The following is a 20343-nucleotide window of genomic DNA, read 5'->3' as shown; positions in this document are numbered from 1 at the left end:
AAATAACGTTTACTTTTGGTCAAGTTCTGCAAACTATTTTCTATTTGATATTCTAATTTTTACTGGGGATCACAGTCATCAAGAAATTTCTAAATGACAACATTTCACCATTTGACTGTAACTATGTTTATTTCGTCCACTACAGTTATTTGAACTTCGGAGCCATTTTCAAAAATGGTTCAAATGGCTCTGAGCACTATGGGACTTAACATCTGAGGACATCAGTCCCCTAGAACTTAGAACTAATTAAACCTAACTAACCTAAGGACACCACACACATCCATGCCCGAGGCAGGATTCGAACCTGCGACCGTAGCAGCAGCGCGGTTCCGAACTGAAGCGCATGGAACCGTTCGGTCACTCCGGCCGGCGGAGCCATTTTTGACTGCTATACATCATCCCTCAGTACACGTCAAACGTGTCACGCCAAAATCTACATACATCGGTGTGTACAGTTGTTGTCAAGTGATCAGTGCGTACAAATAGCTTATAAAATGGGTGTCCTTCATACTTGTTGTGGGGGTACTACAGCCGTCACCGCATCCCGCACCTCTGTTGTCAAATTCCTCGACCTCGCCATCCTTCCTCATTCTCTTTCATTCCTCTTCTCTCCATCGCTTCTTGGATACCACTTAGCCGCATCCTTCGTGGTCTCCCTTTTCTTCTCCGTCCAGAAGGTTGCCATGAAAGTGCTCTCTTGGCCATCTGCCTTCATCAATTTTTTGACGAGCCCAAATCATTCTAGATGTCTTTTTTCTATTTTATCCGTAATACTATAATGAGTTTGCATCCTTTCTCTTATTTTCTCATTTTTTACCTGGTTCTCAAACGGTCCATTTCTAAAGCTCTATGTCTATTTTTATTTCTTTCTTTGAGTTCCCACCAGTCACTTTCATAACCTGTTATTGGTTCCGCGATGGGTTTTATACATGAATTTTAACCTTTAAACACATTTTTGATGTCCAAAGTACAGGGTTTCGTTTGTGGATAGCTACCCTTCTCTGCTTGACCCGTTGTTGCATATCTCTGTCATATCTTCCGTCACGTGATAGGATACTACCCAGGTACATTTCTGTCACATCTTCCGACACTTGATAGGATACTGCCCAGGTACTTTAATAACGCGTCCGTCACTGTCCCTCTTCTCGGCTACATAGATATTCTACCCTCTCAAAATTAATTTGCAAACTCCACTTTTTATTCTCTTCCAACAATTTCCTAAGCATGTAAGACATATCCTCTTCGTCGTTTTCTGCATAGAAAAGTGCGTACATACATTGATTCCCTGCTTCAATCTCCATGCCTTCGCCTTCTCCATATGAGACTTAAAGGGTGTGGGAGACAGCATCCTTGCATCAGACTTTTAGTTATTCTGAAAGCCTCTCTAGAAATTTCATTCCCTATTTTAACGACACATTCTCCTGTCTTGTAGAGATTTATGATACCTCTTACATAGCGTTTTGGCTGTTCCTTTGACCACAACACCTCAAACAACAGCTTTCTCGATATCTATGAAAACAAATGACTCATTAGATTCCCTTCCAAATGTGTATAAATCGTAATTACATCAGTATTCTTATCACAATGCATCAGCTGATTGAGAGAAATCAGCTGATTGTGGTAGGCATAAAGATTTTCGACTAATAAATACATCTAAATTAAAGAGATGACTTGGCTATGGACGCCAGCTCAAGAATTTTTTCTATAGTTCTATGACAAGATCTTCCACAGCCTTCGTGATCTCAGTATAACTTGTCTGACGATCGAAGTGAGTGCCACTGTCTGTTGAGAAGGAATGAAGTGGACTATTTGTATGCTATTCCTCTTTCCATTTGGTAGGTAACCAACGAAGGTAATATACATCATGCTTCTGGCGAATTCTAAAAGGGATTAGACACACAGTGTCTTAAGAACGTCACGGTCTGGTGTTGGGACGAAGAAAGTTCCGTGTTATTAATTGAAAAATCGCAATCGCGGCGTAAATAAAGATACATTCAGACCTCTGGGCACCGCATCCATTCACCGTGCACGTTTGCTTGATTCACATGCAGGAAGAGGCGAGCTGTATGCCTATTTCTCAACACGTGCCAATGCGGGATTCCATTCACAGTACTAGACAGAAGCACTGTTTTAAGACGTCCGCTTTGGTAGCAGCACAGTGAGCGCAGGCGAAAAAGGGAGATTAAGAGTGCCACATCCTATTGAAAACACAAAGACGGAATCGTACAAATAAGTACAAGTGCCGGATTAGTAACTACCTTTTGCACCGTAATGCATGTGTGAGTGTGAGGGAAGAGACAATTATGCCAAGTAGTATTCTGTTTGAAAACGTTATTCGTATTTCAGCGAGTGATTTCTAAGTTCATCTTGTTGGGTAATTGATAAAGAAAGAAAATACGAAATACAGAGGACAAAGTTAATGGCGGCAAAGTTAAGCATGACACTTTTATTTCTAGGCTCCAGTGGAATCAAGTTCCATTACAGTTGCAGTCATGACACCACTACCACCCCCACCACCATCATCATCGTCATCGTCATGTCGGGCTCGATGGTCTAGCGGCAAAGCGCATGCCTGAAAACCGAGAGGTCTCGGGGTCGAAACCCGGCCAGAAGAAGGAAATTTTCAATTTTCTTTTAGCTTTCACCTCTCAATGATGCGAGGATACTCCAGGAAAACATGTGGTTCGGATTCCACGTTACACTGCAGGTCCCCTTTCTATGGTGGATGACTGGGGTAGGCTAGGGTCACGTAAGTCGGCAAAGTGGCGCCCATCAGAAAGACTTGCACCCTGCCTTTAAGAAACATGCAGTCATCATCATCATCATCGTCATCATCTATCATCATCAATGAAATTTGTCATGTTCCAGCGAAATTAACGTAAGCTGATGGCCGCTTAACGTTTCTTTCTCTAGAAAAATGAACAACCAGAACGAGGGAAAGTGCTTAGCTTGGGAAACATCTCAGCTTTGGCACATCAAGAGCCACAGACAGACTCTTCTTTGACTTTTATTCGTTTCATACCAGTCGGAAGTCCTTTGAAGTAACCAAATAAAAACAAGGAAATCCACAACAGTTCTCTACAAATTCTATGTGTCACTTCTTAAACTAGTCGTGCGTTGTCCTAAAGCAAAGGAAAATTCGAATTCATATGAAAAACTGAACATTTTAAGATGAGCAATAGTAAAACAAAGCATCAAATGAAAAGGACTGCGGTTAGGCACACCCTAGCCAGTTGCAGTACAAAGTACCTTAAATCACGTATTCATAGTAATTTTCGCAGGAAACGACAACCACTGAGCCATGATCTATTAACCTCGGCTGAAGAGTTATTGGTTGTGAAGGTAATGGATTTGTGTGTGGGGCTATAGCAAAGATGGTCAGCCATCATGAATTCAAAAAGAGAAGAACGCTCAGAAGCCTGACACAGTGTAGGGACAGCGAACAGCAGTTTCGGAGAGACGTCGTAAGTCTGTTCTTCACTCCAAATATAGCCTCGCGCTAACTCCATTACACGAGTGCCTATCTTAGGAGTTGCGCTAGTAGGAACTATTTGTTACACGAGTTATCGGTGCATCTAATAGTTTTCACTGATATAGTTCCGCCATAATACGAGTGCCTGATATTCCCTTGTTTTGGGTGTAGTGTCACCGTGATACCAAATGACTAACTGCTCAAGATTCGCTGCAGCACATGGTTGTAGTTGCCTTCAGGAAACCATTCAGCCGATTGGCTGTAATTACATACGGCAATTTACTCCAGAGGGAGTTACCTGCAACATGAACTGTATTGCTTCTGATTCCGTGACAGATGTTTCACAACTACTCTATCACAATAAGTAGCCTATAAAGGATATTAAAGTATGTTGTTGTCTCACATCACTGTCATTAAAAATTCATTTGAGGTAAGACCCCAGTCAACTCTTTTTACACAGTTTATCTTGTTCACTGTCTTATCATTACTAAACTCTGATCTTCAGGCCGTAAAGAGGGACTGTAATTACTAATAACTCACATCGGTGTACAGAAAGAGTATTTAGTGACTGACAGCAAGGACAGCTAAAAATGACTTGATATTGCTTTGGGCACTTACCTGCTGCTGAGTCGCCCCATGCAAAGTCAGTGTAGTCGGATCTAGAATTCTCCACCAGCGGCCCCTAGAATAATTGGTATGTCTCAGAATGCAAAAAATTCTAAAACATGTTACACAAGCGTAAAATGGAGCTAAACATTTCCTATGAGACAAAACATATAGAGAAACATGTAAAAAATGTACCATCTTGTACTATGTTACTTAGAAATGCTACACCAACGTTTCTAAAATCTATAGAAGACAAATTGTAGGGATAAATTTCGTTACTTCCTAGGTTTGCCGTATCTTCTCATCGACGTCACGAAGATACCACATTGGTTGTGACACGAAATAGATTACTAGGAATACAGGGAAGGACGGACACAACGACTAAAATGAGTGGCTGAAGACAGAATTCCATGACGCTAAAGTATATGACTTGCGCGTAGTTACAAGTTTTAATTTTGAAACATATTATAGTTATGTCAGATACTGTAATATGTTTTGAAATTACCACTTGTAATTATGTGTAGGTCATAAATGGTAGCGTCGTAGCACTTTACTCCATCCAGAGTAGGACTGAAAACCTATATGTCTTCTAAATTTGTCTTTGCCTAAGGTTGACATTAGCTCCTATAGATAGTGTAAGGAAAATCTACATACATTTTGTAATAGATTATGTTATTACGACTTGCAGTTATGTGTCGGCCACGCACGGCGGGGCCACAGCACTTACGGCATCTAGCGTCAACAGGCTCTCTTATGTGGTGCATAAAATGCGTGTTTGACCGTCAGCTGTTTTTATTTTAAATCCAAATATCAATATGTTTCAGTCTTGGACCATCTTCACGGGTAAGGGTTAAAATGGTTTAAGCCACCATATTACATTTCTCATTACTTAAATAATATGTAGAGCATGTATATCAATATACGACACAGCAAACATACGAAAAGTACAAATGCACATGGCAGCAGTGAAGAGAAGATGAGGATTATCTTTCTCAGTATTGCTCTGTGTGTATTTAGTATTCGTATTTTCGCTTATAAGAGTCCTGTGTCGTGTATTGATATTTATGACATGCTCTACACATTATTTAAGTAATTAAAATGTTATGGGGTGGCTTAAATCATTTTAACCCTTATTCGTGACGATGGTTCAAGACTGAAACCAGTTGACATTTGGGTTTAAAATAGAAACAGCTGATGGTCAAACATACATTTTATGTACATTACTTGACTACTGTTGATAGTCACCTTCCAAAAATGTCTCTTATGTGGGCCTACCTGCCAACCACAACACTCGACTTCAAGCAGCATACATGTTAGGTCATAAAGTTGTCCGATGAGTGGACTAGTAAACTATGTTTCTTTCGATGTCAACTGACATTCTTGTGAGAGTTGTATATTCGCTTTACACTAAATGGTATGTATTTTGTTTTAAATGTCTATTTTGCTCAACCATGTTTTAACATAGGTCCTCTTTTAAGACACTTGTATAAACTTGTAAGGTTATAAAAAAATTTCTGTTACCAATTTATCACCAGGTCATCTGAAGGTGAGCAGAGCCTGAAATGTGTAATGGTTAATAAGTGTCTCTAGAAACATCCTGTGACTAGTATTTTGCGACAAAACAGCTATTTGATAGCGATTGTCATAAATTCCTTATGGAATCGAAGTTGGTTTGTAAGTTTTGTAATTATTGTATTTGTAATTCAATCAATGTACTGTAAAAGTAACGTTTAAAATCAAATCATGAATTCACCAAAGGCTGCTGTGTTAAGTGTATTTACTAATGCACATCCAGCTTCTCTCAAGTAACCATCTTTGAGTCACGGATGATTATTAAAAAGGTAAAGCTCGGCCTATGGCGCTGTCGGGCCATTTACCACCGACGGCCGGCAAGTCTTTCTCTGTCAGTGGCACCATTCAGATGCTGTGTGTGGTCAGCGCACCACTCCCTATCCGTAGTCAGCTTTCCAGACCTCGGAGCCGCTACTTCTCACTCTAGCAGCTCCTCAGTTGGTCTCACGAAACTTAGTGCATCCCGTGCACACCTCTCACCTAGCAAAAATCGCTGATAGTCCCGTTACGGAGATGCTGAACAAGCTCCAGTGGCGGACACTTCAAGAAAGGCGTTACGCAATACGGAGAGGTTTATTATCGAAATTACGAGAGAGCACATTCCGGGAAGAGATGGGCAACATATTACTACCGCCCACATATATCTCGCGTAATGATCACAACGAAAAGATCCGAGAAATTAGAGCAAATACGGAGACTTACAAGCAGTCGTTCTTCCCACGCACAATTCGTGAATGGAACAGGGAAGGGGGGATCAGATAGTGGTACAATAAGTACCCTCCGCCACACACGGTAAGGTGGCTCGCGGAGTATAGATGTAGATGTAGATGTAGATACGTACTACATTATGTTAAAGAAAGGTACCTTCACCTAAGTTACATAATTATTATCAGTTGCAGCATCTGTCACTTATACATGCATTAGTTATCGCACAGACTATTCCGACTGTCAATAAGTGCACCGATCGACAGTTCATTGTAGTGTTCAACATGATTTTGCGAAATGTATTTGGATGGAGGTACTATGTCGTTTGTCTCTTATTGGAATGAACGCACCCTGATGAAAACCACTATCGTGGCCGCATTTTACATATCAACACAGACAGCTGACAGTAAAAATACGTGCTAACCGACCTGGGCGGCCACCACTGAGGCGAGCAGGACACATAGTAGCTGCTTCATCGCGAATCAACTGCTCAGCGCTCCATTGTGTGTGGTATTTATCAGCATACGTGCTTAGAGGCGCCTCGTGCTGCTGAACGTGACACAGTATCCTTATCACGTACGGATTTTTGACGGCATTGTCAACAGTGTGCAGATATAGATAGGCTTGCCTTTTGTGGAGCGTCTCGAGATTAAATAGGATCAAACCCTTATCCGCTGTGTTGCACATGGACACTGACCGTACTGGATGCGGTGAGGATATGTTAAGGCACTCGACGAATATAAGACCAGAGCACCGTTCGACTGTGTTCGACCTTTCTGAATTCGTTTCACGTAACTACTGGAGTGATTTTGGTTCGCAGCACAAGAACATCTGTTACATAAAAGAGTTGTATTTTTCTTAGTCATAAAAAATGGCACGTAAATGTTATTGAGTAATATAGCCTGTTCGTTCCAGCTTAATCGGCTTTTCCACGTGACTAAATCTACGCGATCTCAGCTGTGGAGATAGTAAGTCCAGGTAGACAGCTAAAGGAAACAAATTCATAATTTGTCGAGATCAGGCGCATACATCGAACGCGGGCACCCTTTGGGAATCTCTTCCATGCTATCCCAGCCATCTATCGCTCACGTAAAACGCTGAATGCTGTAAGGGCGGATTTCGGTGATCATTGTGTTGTCCAGCTGTGTCACGTATGCCACGACATTCTTCTTATGGCACCGTAGTTTCTTTAAGTTCTTCTGTCATGGTTCAAATGGCTCTGAGCACTATGGGACTCAACTGCTGAGGTCATTAGTCCCCTAGAACTTAGAACTAGTTAAACCTAACTAACCTAAGGACAGCACAAAAATCCATGCCCGAGGCAGGATTCGAACCTGCGACCGTAGCGGTCTTGCGGTTCCAGACTGCAGTGCCTTTAACCGCACGGCCACTTCGGCCGGCTATCTTCTGTCATGCTTATACAGGCACAATCAAATTTTTTCTTTCGGAGACCATGGCTGGAGTCGCAACTGTGGACAGACGTTCTTCATTTTCGGCATTGCAGTGTGAGACAAGTGCAACTATTAGGTGTGAGTTGCGTCAGTAGCTTTATAAAAGTGGTTCAAATGGAAGTGTCAAGTACAGAGGTCTTCCATGACATGATGGTTCAAAAATGGTTCAAATGGCTCTAAGCACAATGGGACTTAACATCTGAGGTCATCAGTCCCCTAGCACTTAGAACTACTTAAACCTAACTAACCTAAGGACATCACACACTTCCATGCCCGAGGCAGGATTCGAACCTGCGACCGTAGCGGTCGCGCAGTTCCAGACTGAAGCGCCTAGAACCGCTCGGCCACAGCGGCCGGCTGCTCTACAACGGGAAGGAGTTCTTTTCTAAACAAGCTTTACTTGTCTGAAGTATCTAGGGACTGCATTGTCGGTACATCGCTTTGGATTTCTGGCTCGCAATCCTGACTTAAGTTTCAGGAAACCAGAAGCCACATCCGGGGAGCAAGCTGTGGGATTCAATAAAGTTACAGTATCAAAGTTTTTTGACTTATTGACTAGAGTTATCGACGAAAAAAAAATATAACTCCCGAGAAAGAATTTACAACCGTGATGAGACCAGTATAATTGACGTACCAAAGCAGCACTCAAAAATTATTGCAAGTAAAGAGCAGCTTCAACTTGGAGTGCTCACATCGACAGAATGTGGGAATACAGTGACAGCTGAAATTTGTTGTTGTTCAGCAGACGGAAGATTCATGTTTCCGATGTTGATGTATCCCAGGGAAAAGGAACAACAATAAAGCGAATCTGGTTTGCCAGCAGGTAGAGTCGAAGCACTAGAATCTGGATGGATACAAGCAAAACATACTTAAGCTAATTCCGCAAAGTCACCAACTTCTATTATACAAAGATAGAAAATCCTGTTCTGCTGCTCCTTGGTGGGTATGTCTCTCGTGTGAAAAACTTGGAAGTGACGCAACTAGCTCAGAACTATTTTACTGTGCTTTCCGCCACATTGCTCGCATAAACTTCGACCACTGGATACAGCATTTACAAACGGCTTGAACGTTTATGACATCGTCAGTGTGGGGGCGATCTTTAGTGTTATGAACAATGAATTAATCTTCAACAGCCAAGATCGTTAAAATCATTTATTCATGTACATTACCGGTTTCGGCAAATCTCTGTTGCCACCTTTGGATCTGCAAAAGATGGGGCCGAAAACGCTAGCATACAGCAACTAACATAATAGCACAGATAATTATATCCAAGATTTGTAGTTCATGGAATAACAATATGTTTATATCTGTCCTCGGGACAGTTGACCATGCAGTTTGGTCTCTCCCTCCCCCCCCCCCCCTCTCACCCCCTTTTAAACCAGCCAAATATCTCCTCCTTCAGTATAGTAAGTGGTGCTATATAATTCATGTTCGTGTTGGTATTGTGAGCTATACCAGAAGTCGGCATGTCAGTTTTAAAATAACAGTTATGTACACACGTGTTATTGTGTCGATTACAACTGCTCACATACATCACAATTTGGCAGCTGACAGATCCTAGCGTAAACTTTCTTAGTGATACAAAGTACATCACATGGCGCATTGATAATACGAATCGTATGAAAAGCACGTTTGCTAAGAAAAAAGCGAAATACTAGGTGTAGCTTCAGGGGTAAATAGATACTCTGTATATTTTCCAGATGAAAAATTTCATTATTTTTCAGATGAAAAGTATCACTATTTATTAACTGCACCTATAATTTCGTACATTTATGAATGTAATAAAATTTCTTCTCACATACGACATTATGAGACTCAACTAAAGTTTTTTTAAAAAAAGTTATAGGTTTATCTTATGTAATTTGATATCAAAAATTGTTAAAAAAATTAGAAATATTTTAGGAAAAAGTTTTTTAGATAAAGATTGGTATATAATGTAATTATATATGGAAATTTGTCTTAAGGATTTGTTGAAAAATGTTTTAAAATTGTGATGATCTGGACACTGGCCTTATCCTGTTACATGACCGCCATATTTGGCATTAGTCATTTAGGGTGAATACCACGTGAATGTAATTGTCCTAGCACAGGCATACGAAAGAGTGAGCTGGCAATGTTAGAATGTACAAATGTGTGTGAATTCCTAAGGGACCAAACTGCTGAGGTCATCGGTCCCTAGACACACACACTACTTAAACTAACTTATGCTAAGAACAACACACACACTCATGCCCGAGGTAGGACTCGAACCACCGGCGGGAGGGGCAGCGCAATCCGTGACATGGCGCTTCTAACCGCGCGGCCACTCGGCGAGGAGGCAATGCTAGATCATGAGCTCAGTTCCAGAGTTATCGCAATCATATTAGCCATAGGAAGAGTGTTCACTTAGATGTCAGGTGATCCGATTGCACATAGGCGTCAGGTTGTTGAGTTGTCATGGATAAGCTCGTGTAAACACCGCAGTTGATAGCAAAAGATCTAACATTAAATAGTTCCACTGTTGATACACACACTTGAATGTATTCTTGATGAACTATCATCTCTCTGCCTGTAGATATCGAACTATTCCTGCATGTGTTAAAATCAACGTACCTATGATACCATTGGATGTACGTAGAGAGCCATTAAATGGTTATAAGTTGCCATATTGTTTGTGACTTTGTATAAAGAAAAATTTGGTAAAGAACTTTTATAAAATGTTTTTAAAAATTTTTTTTTAAAGTGAAAGAGCTAGGTTTACATATAAATTATGCTATATGATGTTGCACATGACTTTGCATACAGCTTTTTTAATACTGTGGAATACTGACTTGTCTTATATGTTATGATAATAATGTAGGCATATGTAAGTATTTGAAGTAGTAGATCCCTGCCCTAATCTAATTGACATGATAATATCGATTCGCACTGCCATACCGCCATCTGATGTACTTACGTATCACGAAGAATGTTTACGTTGGATCTGTCAGCTGTAAAGTGGCGACGTATGGTTGAAATGGCTCTGAGCACTATGGGACTTAACATCTGAGATCATCTGTCTCCTAGAACTTAGAACTACTTAAACCTAACTAACCTAAGGACACCACACACATCCATGCCCGAGGCAGCATTCGAACCTGCGACCGTAGCAGGCATGCGGTTCCGGACTGAAGCGCCTAGAACCGCTCGGCCACCGTAGCCGGCGGCGATGTATGGAGCACTTGCACTCAGAGCAATAACTTGTGTGTACATAGCTGTTACTTTAAAACTGACATACCGACTTATAATGTAGCTCACGATACCGATAAGGAGAAACATTGTACAGCACCATATATTGTATTGAAGCTGAAGATTGCGTAATGATGTAAATATAGATATGTTAATATTCCATGTATTGCAAGTGTTGGATATTATTATGTGTGGTGTTATATTAGTTGCTGCATCCTAATATTTTCGGTCCCATCTTTTGTAGATCCGGAGATGGCAACAGAGAACAGTCGAAACCGGTGATCTATATAAATACAGGGCTATTACAAATGATTGAAGCGATTTCATAAATTTACTGTAGGTCCATTCATTGACATATGGTCACGACGCACTACAGATACGTAGAAAAACTCATAAAGTTTTGTTCGGCTGAAGCCGCACTTCAGGTTTCTGCCGCCAGAGCGCTCGAGAGAGCAGTGAGACAAAATGGCGACAGGAGCCGAGAAAGCGTATGTCGTGCTTGAAATGCACTCACATCAGTCGGTCATAACAGTGCAACGACACTTCAGGACGAAGTTCAACAAAGATCCACCAACTGCTAACTCCATTCGGCGATGGTATGCGCAGTTTAAAACTTGTGGATGCCTCTGTAAGGGGAAATCAACGGATTGGCCTGCAGTGAGCGAAGAAACAGTTGAACGCGTGCGGGCAAGTTTCACGCGTAGCCCGCGGAAGTCGACGAATAAAGCAAGCAGGGAGCTAAACGTACTACAGCCGACGGTTTGGAAAATCTTACGGAAAAGGCTAAAGCAGAAGCCTTACCATTTACAATTGCTACAAGCCCTGACACCCGATGACAAAGTCAAACGCTTTGAATTTTCGGCGCGGTTGCAACAGCTCATGGAAGAGGATGCGTTCAGTGCGAAACTTGTTTTCAGTGATGAAGCAACATTTTTTCTTAATGGTGAAGTGAACAGACACAATGTGCGAATCTAGGCGGTAGAGAATCCTCACGCATTCGTGCAGCAAATTCGCAGTTCACCAAAAGTTAACGTGTTTTGTGCAATCTCACGGTTTAAAGTTTACGGCTTTTTCTTCTGCGAAAGAAACCTTACAGGACACGTGTATCTGGATATGCTGGAAAATTGGTTCATGCCACAACTGGAGACCGACAGCGCCGACTTCATCTTTCATCAGGATGGTGCTCCAACGCACTTCCATCATGATGTTCGGCATTTCTTGAACAGGAGATTGCAAAACCGATGGATCGATCGTGGTGGAGATCATGATCCGCAATTCATGTCATGGTTTCAACGCTCTCCCGACTTAACCCCATGCGATTTCTTTCTGTGGGGTTATGTGAAAGATTCAGTGTTTAAACCTCCACTACCAAGAAACGTGCCAGAACTGCGAGCTCGCATCAACGATGCTTTCGAACTCATTGATGGGGACATGCTGCGCCGAGTGTGGGAGGAACTTGATTATCGGCTTGATGTCTGCCGAATCACTAAAGGGGCACATATCGAACATTTGTGAATGCCTAAAAAAACTTTTTGAGTTTTGTATGTGTGTGCAAAGCATTGTGAAAATATCTCAAATAATAAAGTTATTGTAGAGCTGTGAAATCGCTTCAATCATTTGTAATAAGAATTTTAAGTTGAACCCAAGAAAAGCCGTCACTTTGTGGCAAATCTCATCCTTCTTTGGGCAAGTTTTTTTGTACATTGCGAATCTGAGAACTTAAATGAAACAATAAAAAAACTGGTATTTGGCCAACGAATTTCAACATCTTCTCAGTCGATGACTTCCTTCCAGCTGCGACGACTTGTATTACGATTGAGGCAGCAAGCACTTCCACTAAAATCCTTCTTTGAATCGTTCAGCAAATCTAGCCACTAATCCTCCTACTGACTCCTCAAATCTACCCCCTGAACTCCTGCAAACTAATTGAAGTGGTATATTACAAACCAGTGAACTGGAACGTGGATCTCGGTGTGCTTCGATGCCTGATACTGCAAATGCGCCCATCGACAACTCCACATGGTCTAGCTTCTCTGCTTTTAGTCCGAAAAATGTTACACCGGTGCCCAGAGTTACACAAGGGCAGAAAAGAGTGACAAGTAGAAGAGGTAATACGGCTATTCTCACATCACCTCCCTACAAGAATGAGACTCAAGAAGCGGTCAAAAAATCCCTGGAAACTAAAGAAGCTAAGGAGAATAGAGCAAAGAGCAGATTTCTAGCTCTAGAAGTGAAGAAGAAAGTGAAAGGAAAAGGCAAAAGTCTTAAAAAAAAGAAGAGGAAGACAAAAGAAGAAGAAATTAACTCTATATTGCACGTCAGAACCGGAAGCAATGGGCTTGTAACTTGTGTGCAGGCATAGATAGTGAGGACAATGAAGCCCAACTTATCTGTGAGATGTGTCATCGTAGACATTAAGAAAAAGCTCGTCTGTTCTGCCCCGTGTAGGGAGCAGAAAGGACTTGGACAATTTCTTAGTTTGTTGATATAACGAACGAAATATATTATTTTATGTTATCTTCATTTGCAAACTGTATTACAAAACTTTGAATTAATGGTTCTTATTTTTTCTAAAAGTATTTTCCTCATTGAACCTCAAAAATCTGGCCCAGACGTAAGGTGGTCCGTTTTGCCACGGTCTTCCCCACTATTGCAAAAGTTGAAGGTCTCCCTACCATGTTCCACACAAAAAGGAAACAACAAATTTCTTCCCTGGCGTTATCGACAATGCTTACCTTTCACAAGCTGAAAATTGTGTATACAAGCAGAGAGTGGGGTGTTCGTTACTAATCCATAGGAGAAACTGTATTGTTTCGTTATCTGTATCGCAGATGATCATTGATTTGACAAGGAGAATACTGGTAATAGGTGTGCTAATATAACGTCGCATAAATTGTGCTTCAAGATTGCGTACGAGATATCAATATATGACTGAGGAGACCATAAATGATTGACCATAATATTGAACTCATACTCTGTATCACTTTCAAAGTAATCAGACAGTAGATACACAGTAGATGAACGGGACCCTTGAGGTACCTTCACACTGAAAACCAACTCCAACAAACTCGGTTCGCAACTGTTTTCAACTCGAAGTTTGTCCTAGTTTTCAACTGTTGTCAACACTTGTTTGAAGTCACGAGTCTGAACAACTATTTGAGAGAAGTTTTGTCTCGAGTTTTTAGTTTATGGTCAGTGAGAAAAAACACGAGAGAGTTTTGTGACTTTTGCATGCGCATTTGCCGTGTCGTCTGCTGTGTTTCTTACTTCGTCTGCTGCGTTCCTTTCGACAATGGCAACTCACGAGTCGTCAACAGATCGAAAATTCAGATTCTGTTAGAAACTGAAATGAGAAAACCTCTGTAGGATCCTTCCTATTCTTCATATAAAGACAGATATGAAGGAAAAGATTTTTTGAAAGAAGTTTCGGATAAAATTGGTGTACAGCTTATGGAGTGTGAAAGCAAATGGATAAATCGTGAGCATTGTAATATGGTCAAAACTAAAAGTGGGTCTGGGACAACTGAGATCTCTGTCCCAGAATGGATATTTTACGAGAATATGAAGTATTTGGAGGGCGTGAACAATCCAGGGAGAAAAATATTTACAATCGTAAGTAAAATGTCATTTACTAGCGTAACTGAAGCTGTAAGACTTTTGGTCGGAAATTTTGTAATTACAACTGTATTTTCACCGGAAATTTCTTTCTTTCTCTTGTCATATCATTTTGTCAACATCTGATACAAAGTAGTTTGCAAATTAATGGCTTACATTGTTAATAACTAAAGCTATAAGAGTTTTGTTCGAAAGTTTTTAATTACATTCGTCTTTTCACTCGATATCTATTTATTCATATTTCTCTTTCCATTTCGCTTTAGCAACATCCGATAAAAGTAGATTGCGGATTCATACCTTATATTCTTTGCTGCTCTTCCTGCGTTGCCTCCCTTTCTCTGAAGACATTTATTTTGTGGAGACATCCTTCAACGGCCAACTGAAACCTTGTCTGATTCTGGATCTTCCACATCAAAAATGCCAGGTGGTGAGTAAACTGTAGCACTTTCTTTATTTCTTCTAAGAAAACTGTGCAAAGAGACAGTTGCAGAAGTTTCTAACGTCGCTTTTTTAGGACTTAAGCGCATCGTTGTAAGACACCGAAAAACTGCTTACAATATTCCAAAAAAATTCTCCACAGTTTTTCTAGCGCGAGATATTTGGTAATTAAACAATCTTACCTGGCTGCCTTTCTCTTGCCATCCTGCGTATGGTTTCTTCGCGTACTCTGAAAGAGCAAAAGCATCATCTCCCACCATAACAAATGGCAAATCTTCGCAGTCAGACTCCATTTCCATTGTTTTTATGTAACAAAAGATAAAAACGCCGAACGTGTGTTTACAAGAGTTTGAAACTGTTGTCAACATTTTTCAGCAGTTATCAACAGTTGTAAGTTAGCAAAACTCACAACAGTTGCAAGTTGGTCAAACTTACAACACTTGTATGCTTTTGATGTTTGGAGTTGGTTCTCGGTGTGAAGGTACCTTTATATCATCGCTTTGTTGTCCGTCAGTCTGTCGGGAACGGATAGACGTATCAAGATTAAATTTGTGTCACATGTTAAGGAGTACGGTCCCTTGGCAATGTATAAAATTGACGTTTCTAAGTCAATGCAATCTAGATACAGCTATTCATGACACGTATTTTGACACTCGCAAACTCACCGATCAAAACCTATAGGATCATTACCGTTGGCCTAGACTCATGAAATTTGGCAGAAAGAACGGTTTCACAGTACAACAAAAGGAATTACATATGAAACTGTAAATTTGTAGTTACATCATAGGATTTTTTTTTTTAATTTCTAATCTGACTCTCTGTTCCTCCGTCTGTTAAGAACCCTTTTCTCAGGAACGGGTAGACATAACAAGTTGAAATTTATGTCACATACTAAGACCTACAGTCCTTTGGCGGTGTAAAAATCTAAGTTTCTAGGTCAATGAAGTCAAAAGATACGGCCATATATGTCACATTGTTCAATACTCGCAAACTCAATCATCACAACCTGCAGTATACTTCCCGTTGGCCTAGAATCATGGAGTGTATCCAGAAGGAATGCTCCACAGCACGGCCAAAGGAAAAAATTCGAATATTGTTTACTTATATTTATATCAGACGAAAAGAACGTTTTTGCCATTTGTTAGACTGTATGTCTGTCCTACTTTCTGTTAAGACACCATTTCCTTAGGACCATGTAGAAGTATCAAGTTGAAATTTACACTGAAACGCCGAGGAAACTGGTGTAGACATGCGTATTCAGAGATATGTAAACAGGCAGAATATGGCGTTGCAGTGGGCAACGCCTATATAAGACAAGTGTCTCGTGCTGTTATTAGATCGGTTACTGCTGCTACAATGGCAGATTATCAAGACTTAAGAGAGTTTGAACGCAGTGTTGTAGACGGCGCATGAGCGATGGGACACAGCATCTCCGACGTAACAATGAAGTGGGTATTTTCCCATACTGCCATTTCACGAGTGTACCGTGATAATCAGGAATCTGGTAAAACATCACATCTCCGAAAATCTCTGCTGCCGGAAAATGATCCAGCAAGAACGGGACCAAAGACGACTGAAGAGAATCTATCAACGTGACAGCAGTGCAACCATTCGGCAAATTGATGCAGATTTCAATGCTGGGCCATCAACGAGTGTCAGCGTGCGGACCATTCAACGAAACATCATCGACATGGGCTTTCGGAGCCGAAGGCCCACTCCTGTACCATTGATGTCTGCACGACACAAAGCTTTACGCCTCTCCTCGCCTGGGCCCGTCAGCACCGACATTGGACTGTTAATAATTAGAGACATATTCCCTGGTCGGACGACTCTCGTTTCAAAGTGTATCGAGCGGATAGATGTCTACGCATATGGAGATAACCTCATGAATCCACGGACCCTGCATGCCAGGATAGTTCAACCTGTTGGAGGCTCTATAATGGTGTGCGGCGTGTGCCGTTGGATTGATATGGGACCCCTGATACATCTAGATACGACTCTGACATGTGACACGTACGTAAGAATCCTGCCTGATCACCTGCATCCATTCATGTCCATTGTGCATTCCGACGGACTTGGGCAATTCCTGCAGGACAATTCGACACCCCCCACGACCAGAATTTCTACAGAGCGGCTCCAGGAACACTCTTCTGAGTTTAAACGCTTCCGCTGACCACCAAAATGTGGAGACATGAACATTATTGAGCATATCTGTGATGCCTTGCTACATGCTGTCCAGAAGAGATCTTCACGCCCTCGTACTCTTACAGATTTATGGTATCAGTTCCCTCCAGCATGTAATGTATCCCTCTCTGTTATGTTATTGTTGTTTTGTGTTATTGTAGTTGTAGAGATATGAAATTATTGTAGCGGTTTGCTTAGTAAGCCGTACTTCGGAATTTTCTGACATTAAATGGAGCCTGAAACTTGCGTAATAAATACTTCGCGTGAAGTGCGATTTGCGGCGTAAACAAAAATTACTTGCGGAGATACAATCCACTGAATATTAACAGAAAAGCTGTAGAACAATGCGCACGACTGACAAGACACATTTAGAGAGTACGTACATTCGCGCGCCAGTCGTTGCGATCTGAGGAGAAAGATCTATCTTAATGTTTTTTCGTAAAATAATTACGTCGTAACACACTCGGAGATTGCGAACGTACAATCAGGATAGAGGCACCTACGTTCTATCATTCTCCGTGGCATGGGTAAAAGGATTGCAATTATTTAAATTTAAGAATATTTCTTTTTCCATAGAACTCCTATTTTTATACGAAAATGAAGATTGCAGGTTCTGAATGTCTCGGCAAAAACACATCAGAATTAATCTTAGCGGCCACCAAAGGGAAGTAGTGAGCACAATCATGTACCTCTATTGTTGAGCAGCACCGCCGTGAAGATCGTCGCCTCCATCTAAAATTCGCCTTCTCGAATTAACAGAATAATTTGTACTCCATTGGTATGGGATTTAAGCTTGATCTTGACAGGACTTATAAAACACATTTTTCATCATTTAACACACACATAGACATGAAATTATACAGTACGTCTTTACGCCAGCACATTATAACAAAAAGTAGTTAATACTAGAAGTAACAAAAGAATCTCGAAATTAGTCCTTTGGGTATCAAGGATAAAACAGTTTTTCAGAGTATTCCTCTTGTATGACACTCGAACAAATTTTCTTCTTGTATCTTTGAGATTATATTACAACATTTTTTAGTTCCTTTTCATCTCCCCCTTGGGCGAATTCCCCGAAGAAATGTCACTGTCTTTCTTCCCATATTTTCATTCTACAAAGATGGTTTTGTTGCCAGTTCTGACACATGGCAATGAGGATAAAATATATACATTAGGATATACAGAACACACGTAAAACACACATAAACTTACATACTATACACAAAAAAACTTTTACATTGTCTTTACATCATATTTCACATAAAATCTGGATAATTATACACAGAATTGTTACGTACTCCTTTTACCTTCTTTCTCTTCTTTTCTTTCTTTTTTATGTCGTACAGTATACACAAATCATTTTATTATTTCTTTGTACATTGCATTATAGAAGGGTATTACGTTGTTTTATACGTAATATATCGCCGTATAAACAGCCTTCTCGTTCGCATGTTGACAATAAAATTCATTTTTCATAAGTCTTTGTCTCCTGAGCAAAAAATTTTTACAGGAAAGTCATATATTTATTGGAGTGTACGAATCTCGGGTGTGGGGCTAGCAGAGGTGTCTGGGGCAGCAAGAGGCGTTAGTTCTTGCTTAGAGTTGCTTGTGCTTTCCACTGCTTCCCTCTTCTACGCCAGGATTTGCTTAGTGACATCCTTTTCGTATTTTACTATTGTCTCGTCATGCGTAATATAAACATGTAATAAATAAAAATTAACATAGATTAGTACTTAATACTAATATATGTATATACATAAACATAGGCGTTGTTCAAAGGTAACGTGGGACGTGAATCGTGAGCTGTGGTAGTCAGACTTTATTTAGTGTGTCAGGAAACTGTTTTTCTACATGTCTTGGCACTTTGTTGGGTGTCCATTTAAAAGTAGATATTGCTTTGCATTTAAATTGTCCTACTATGTTACGCCGTTAGCCAATAATGCGTCAGGTGCACATAACTGCAGACGCAACAATAAGTTTGATGGCGCGCTGCGCGCTGTTTGGAGCTCAGCAGTTGCGTGGGCCCACCGCCGTAAAGGCGATGCCGCGCATCCCTGTCCATACTTTTCTGTGTCTCGTGCAGTGTTCGCAGAGTTTGCGAAAAACCAACCGCACTTGTTTCAACTTGCCGTACACCTTGGCTGTGGGAAGGGACCACTGGGTGCCTTCTAAGTTCATTGTACAAAAGGTAAGTACTGCACTTCACCATTTGGCTTGCAACGGCACACTGTCTATATAGTGCACAAACACTCGTACCGTAGCGGGCTCCCTCGATTCACTATTCTCTTTTACCTCGAAGAAAAAGGTTTGTGATATGAAACGTATTTTCGCTTGTCTATTTGCGTATAGCTCACAGGTCACTGACACTGAATAACTCATTGTCACTGGGTAAATATACACTGCCCTGTTTATTATCCAGTTCGTTCAGAAACAAAACTGTAGCTCATGATACCACTAGCTTGTCTTTTATGATAAATGCCCACGTTCGTTATTTGTTCCTGTGTTTCTATACGGAAATAAGTCGGCGTACGTTTTGCTCACAACATTTTATTGCATAAATTGGTAGGTGATTGTGTTCTCAGAGAGTACGTGCTTCTAATACTACATTTCGCGGTCGCGACACTGACATCTCATAGAGCATAGGAGAACACGCTTGAGAACAACAGCACTTTCTAACTTTATGTAGTACTACTGATGCACTTATGTATTGGAGTGACAACACTAGGACATGAACGCACTATAAGTGCTTTTAGAAGTTGTCTCCAAATGAGGCAAAATTGTTCATTTTCTACCCGCAAGTTACAATGTGGGGGGGGGGGGGGGGGGATTTTTTCATCCTTTCGTCACCAAAGTTTGAAACAACGCATGGTACACACATCATAAACAAACAAATAATAAAAAAATAAGAAAATACATAAATAAATCACTATACTTAAATTGCTAGGTAGTACAAACAACAAATTAATGATGAAGCTTGGCTGCCTCTAAAGTTTGTGCTTGCGTATATGGTGTTCCTTTGTGTTCATGTTCGTGTTACTTTTTCCTTGCATCAAATATCTTCTGCTCAGATTGGACAAAATATTATAAACATAG

At 40.8% G+C, this 20343-nt stretch overlaps 1 protein-coding gene across 1 annotated transcript in view; it reads right to left on the bottom strand.

Annotated features, from left to right (window-relative positions):
* The window catches only part of LOC126456233 (collagenase-like), a 43432-nt gene extending 28073 nt beyond the window's left edge, over nucleotides 1-15359 (bottom strand). Inside the window, exons 1-2 of the mRNA XM_050091986.1 lie at nucleotides 15249-15359; nucleotides 4091-4154 (exon numbers count right to left, since the gene is read on the bottom strand). Coding sequence (XP_049947943.1) covers nucleotides 4091-4154; nucleotides 15249-15359 — 175 coding nt within the window. The remainder of the gene's footprint in view (nucleotides 1-4090; nucleotides 4155-15248) is intronic.
* Nucleotides 15360-20343: the final 4984 nt, after the last annotated feature.

Source organism: Schistocerca serialis, chromosome 2, assembly GCF_023864345.2.
Source record: "Schistocerca serialis cubense isolate TAMUIC-IGC-003099 chromosome 2, iqSchSeri2.2, whole genome shotgun sequence".
Lineage (NCBI taxonomy): Eukaryota > Metazoa > Arthropoda > Insecta > Orthoptera > Acrididae > Schistocerca > Schistocerca serialis.
The sequence above is the reverse complement of the archived record's forward strand: the minus strand, read 5'-3'. Positions and strand labels throughout refer to the sequence as shown.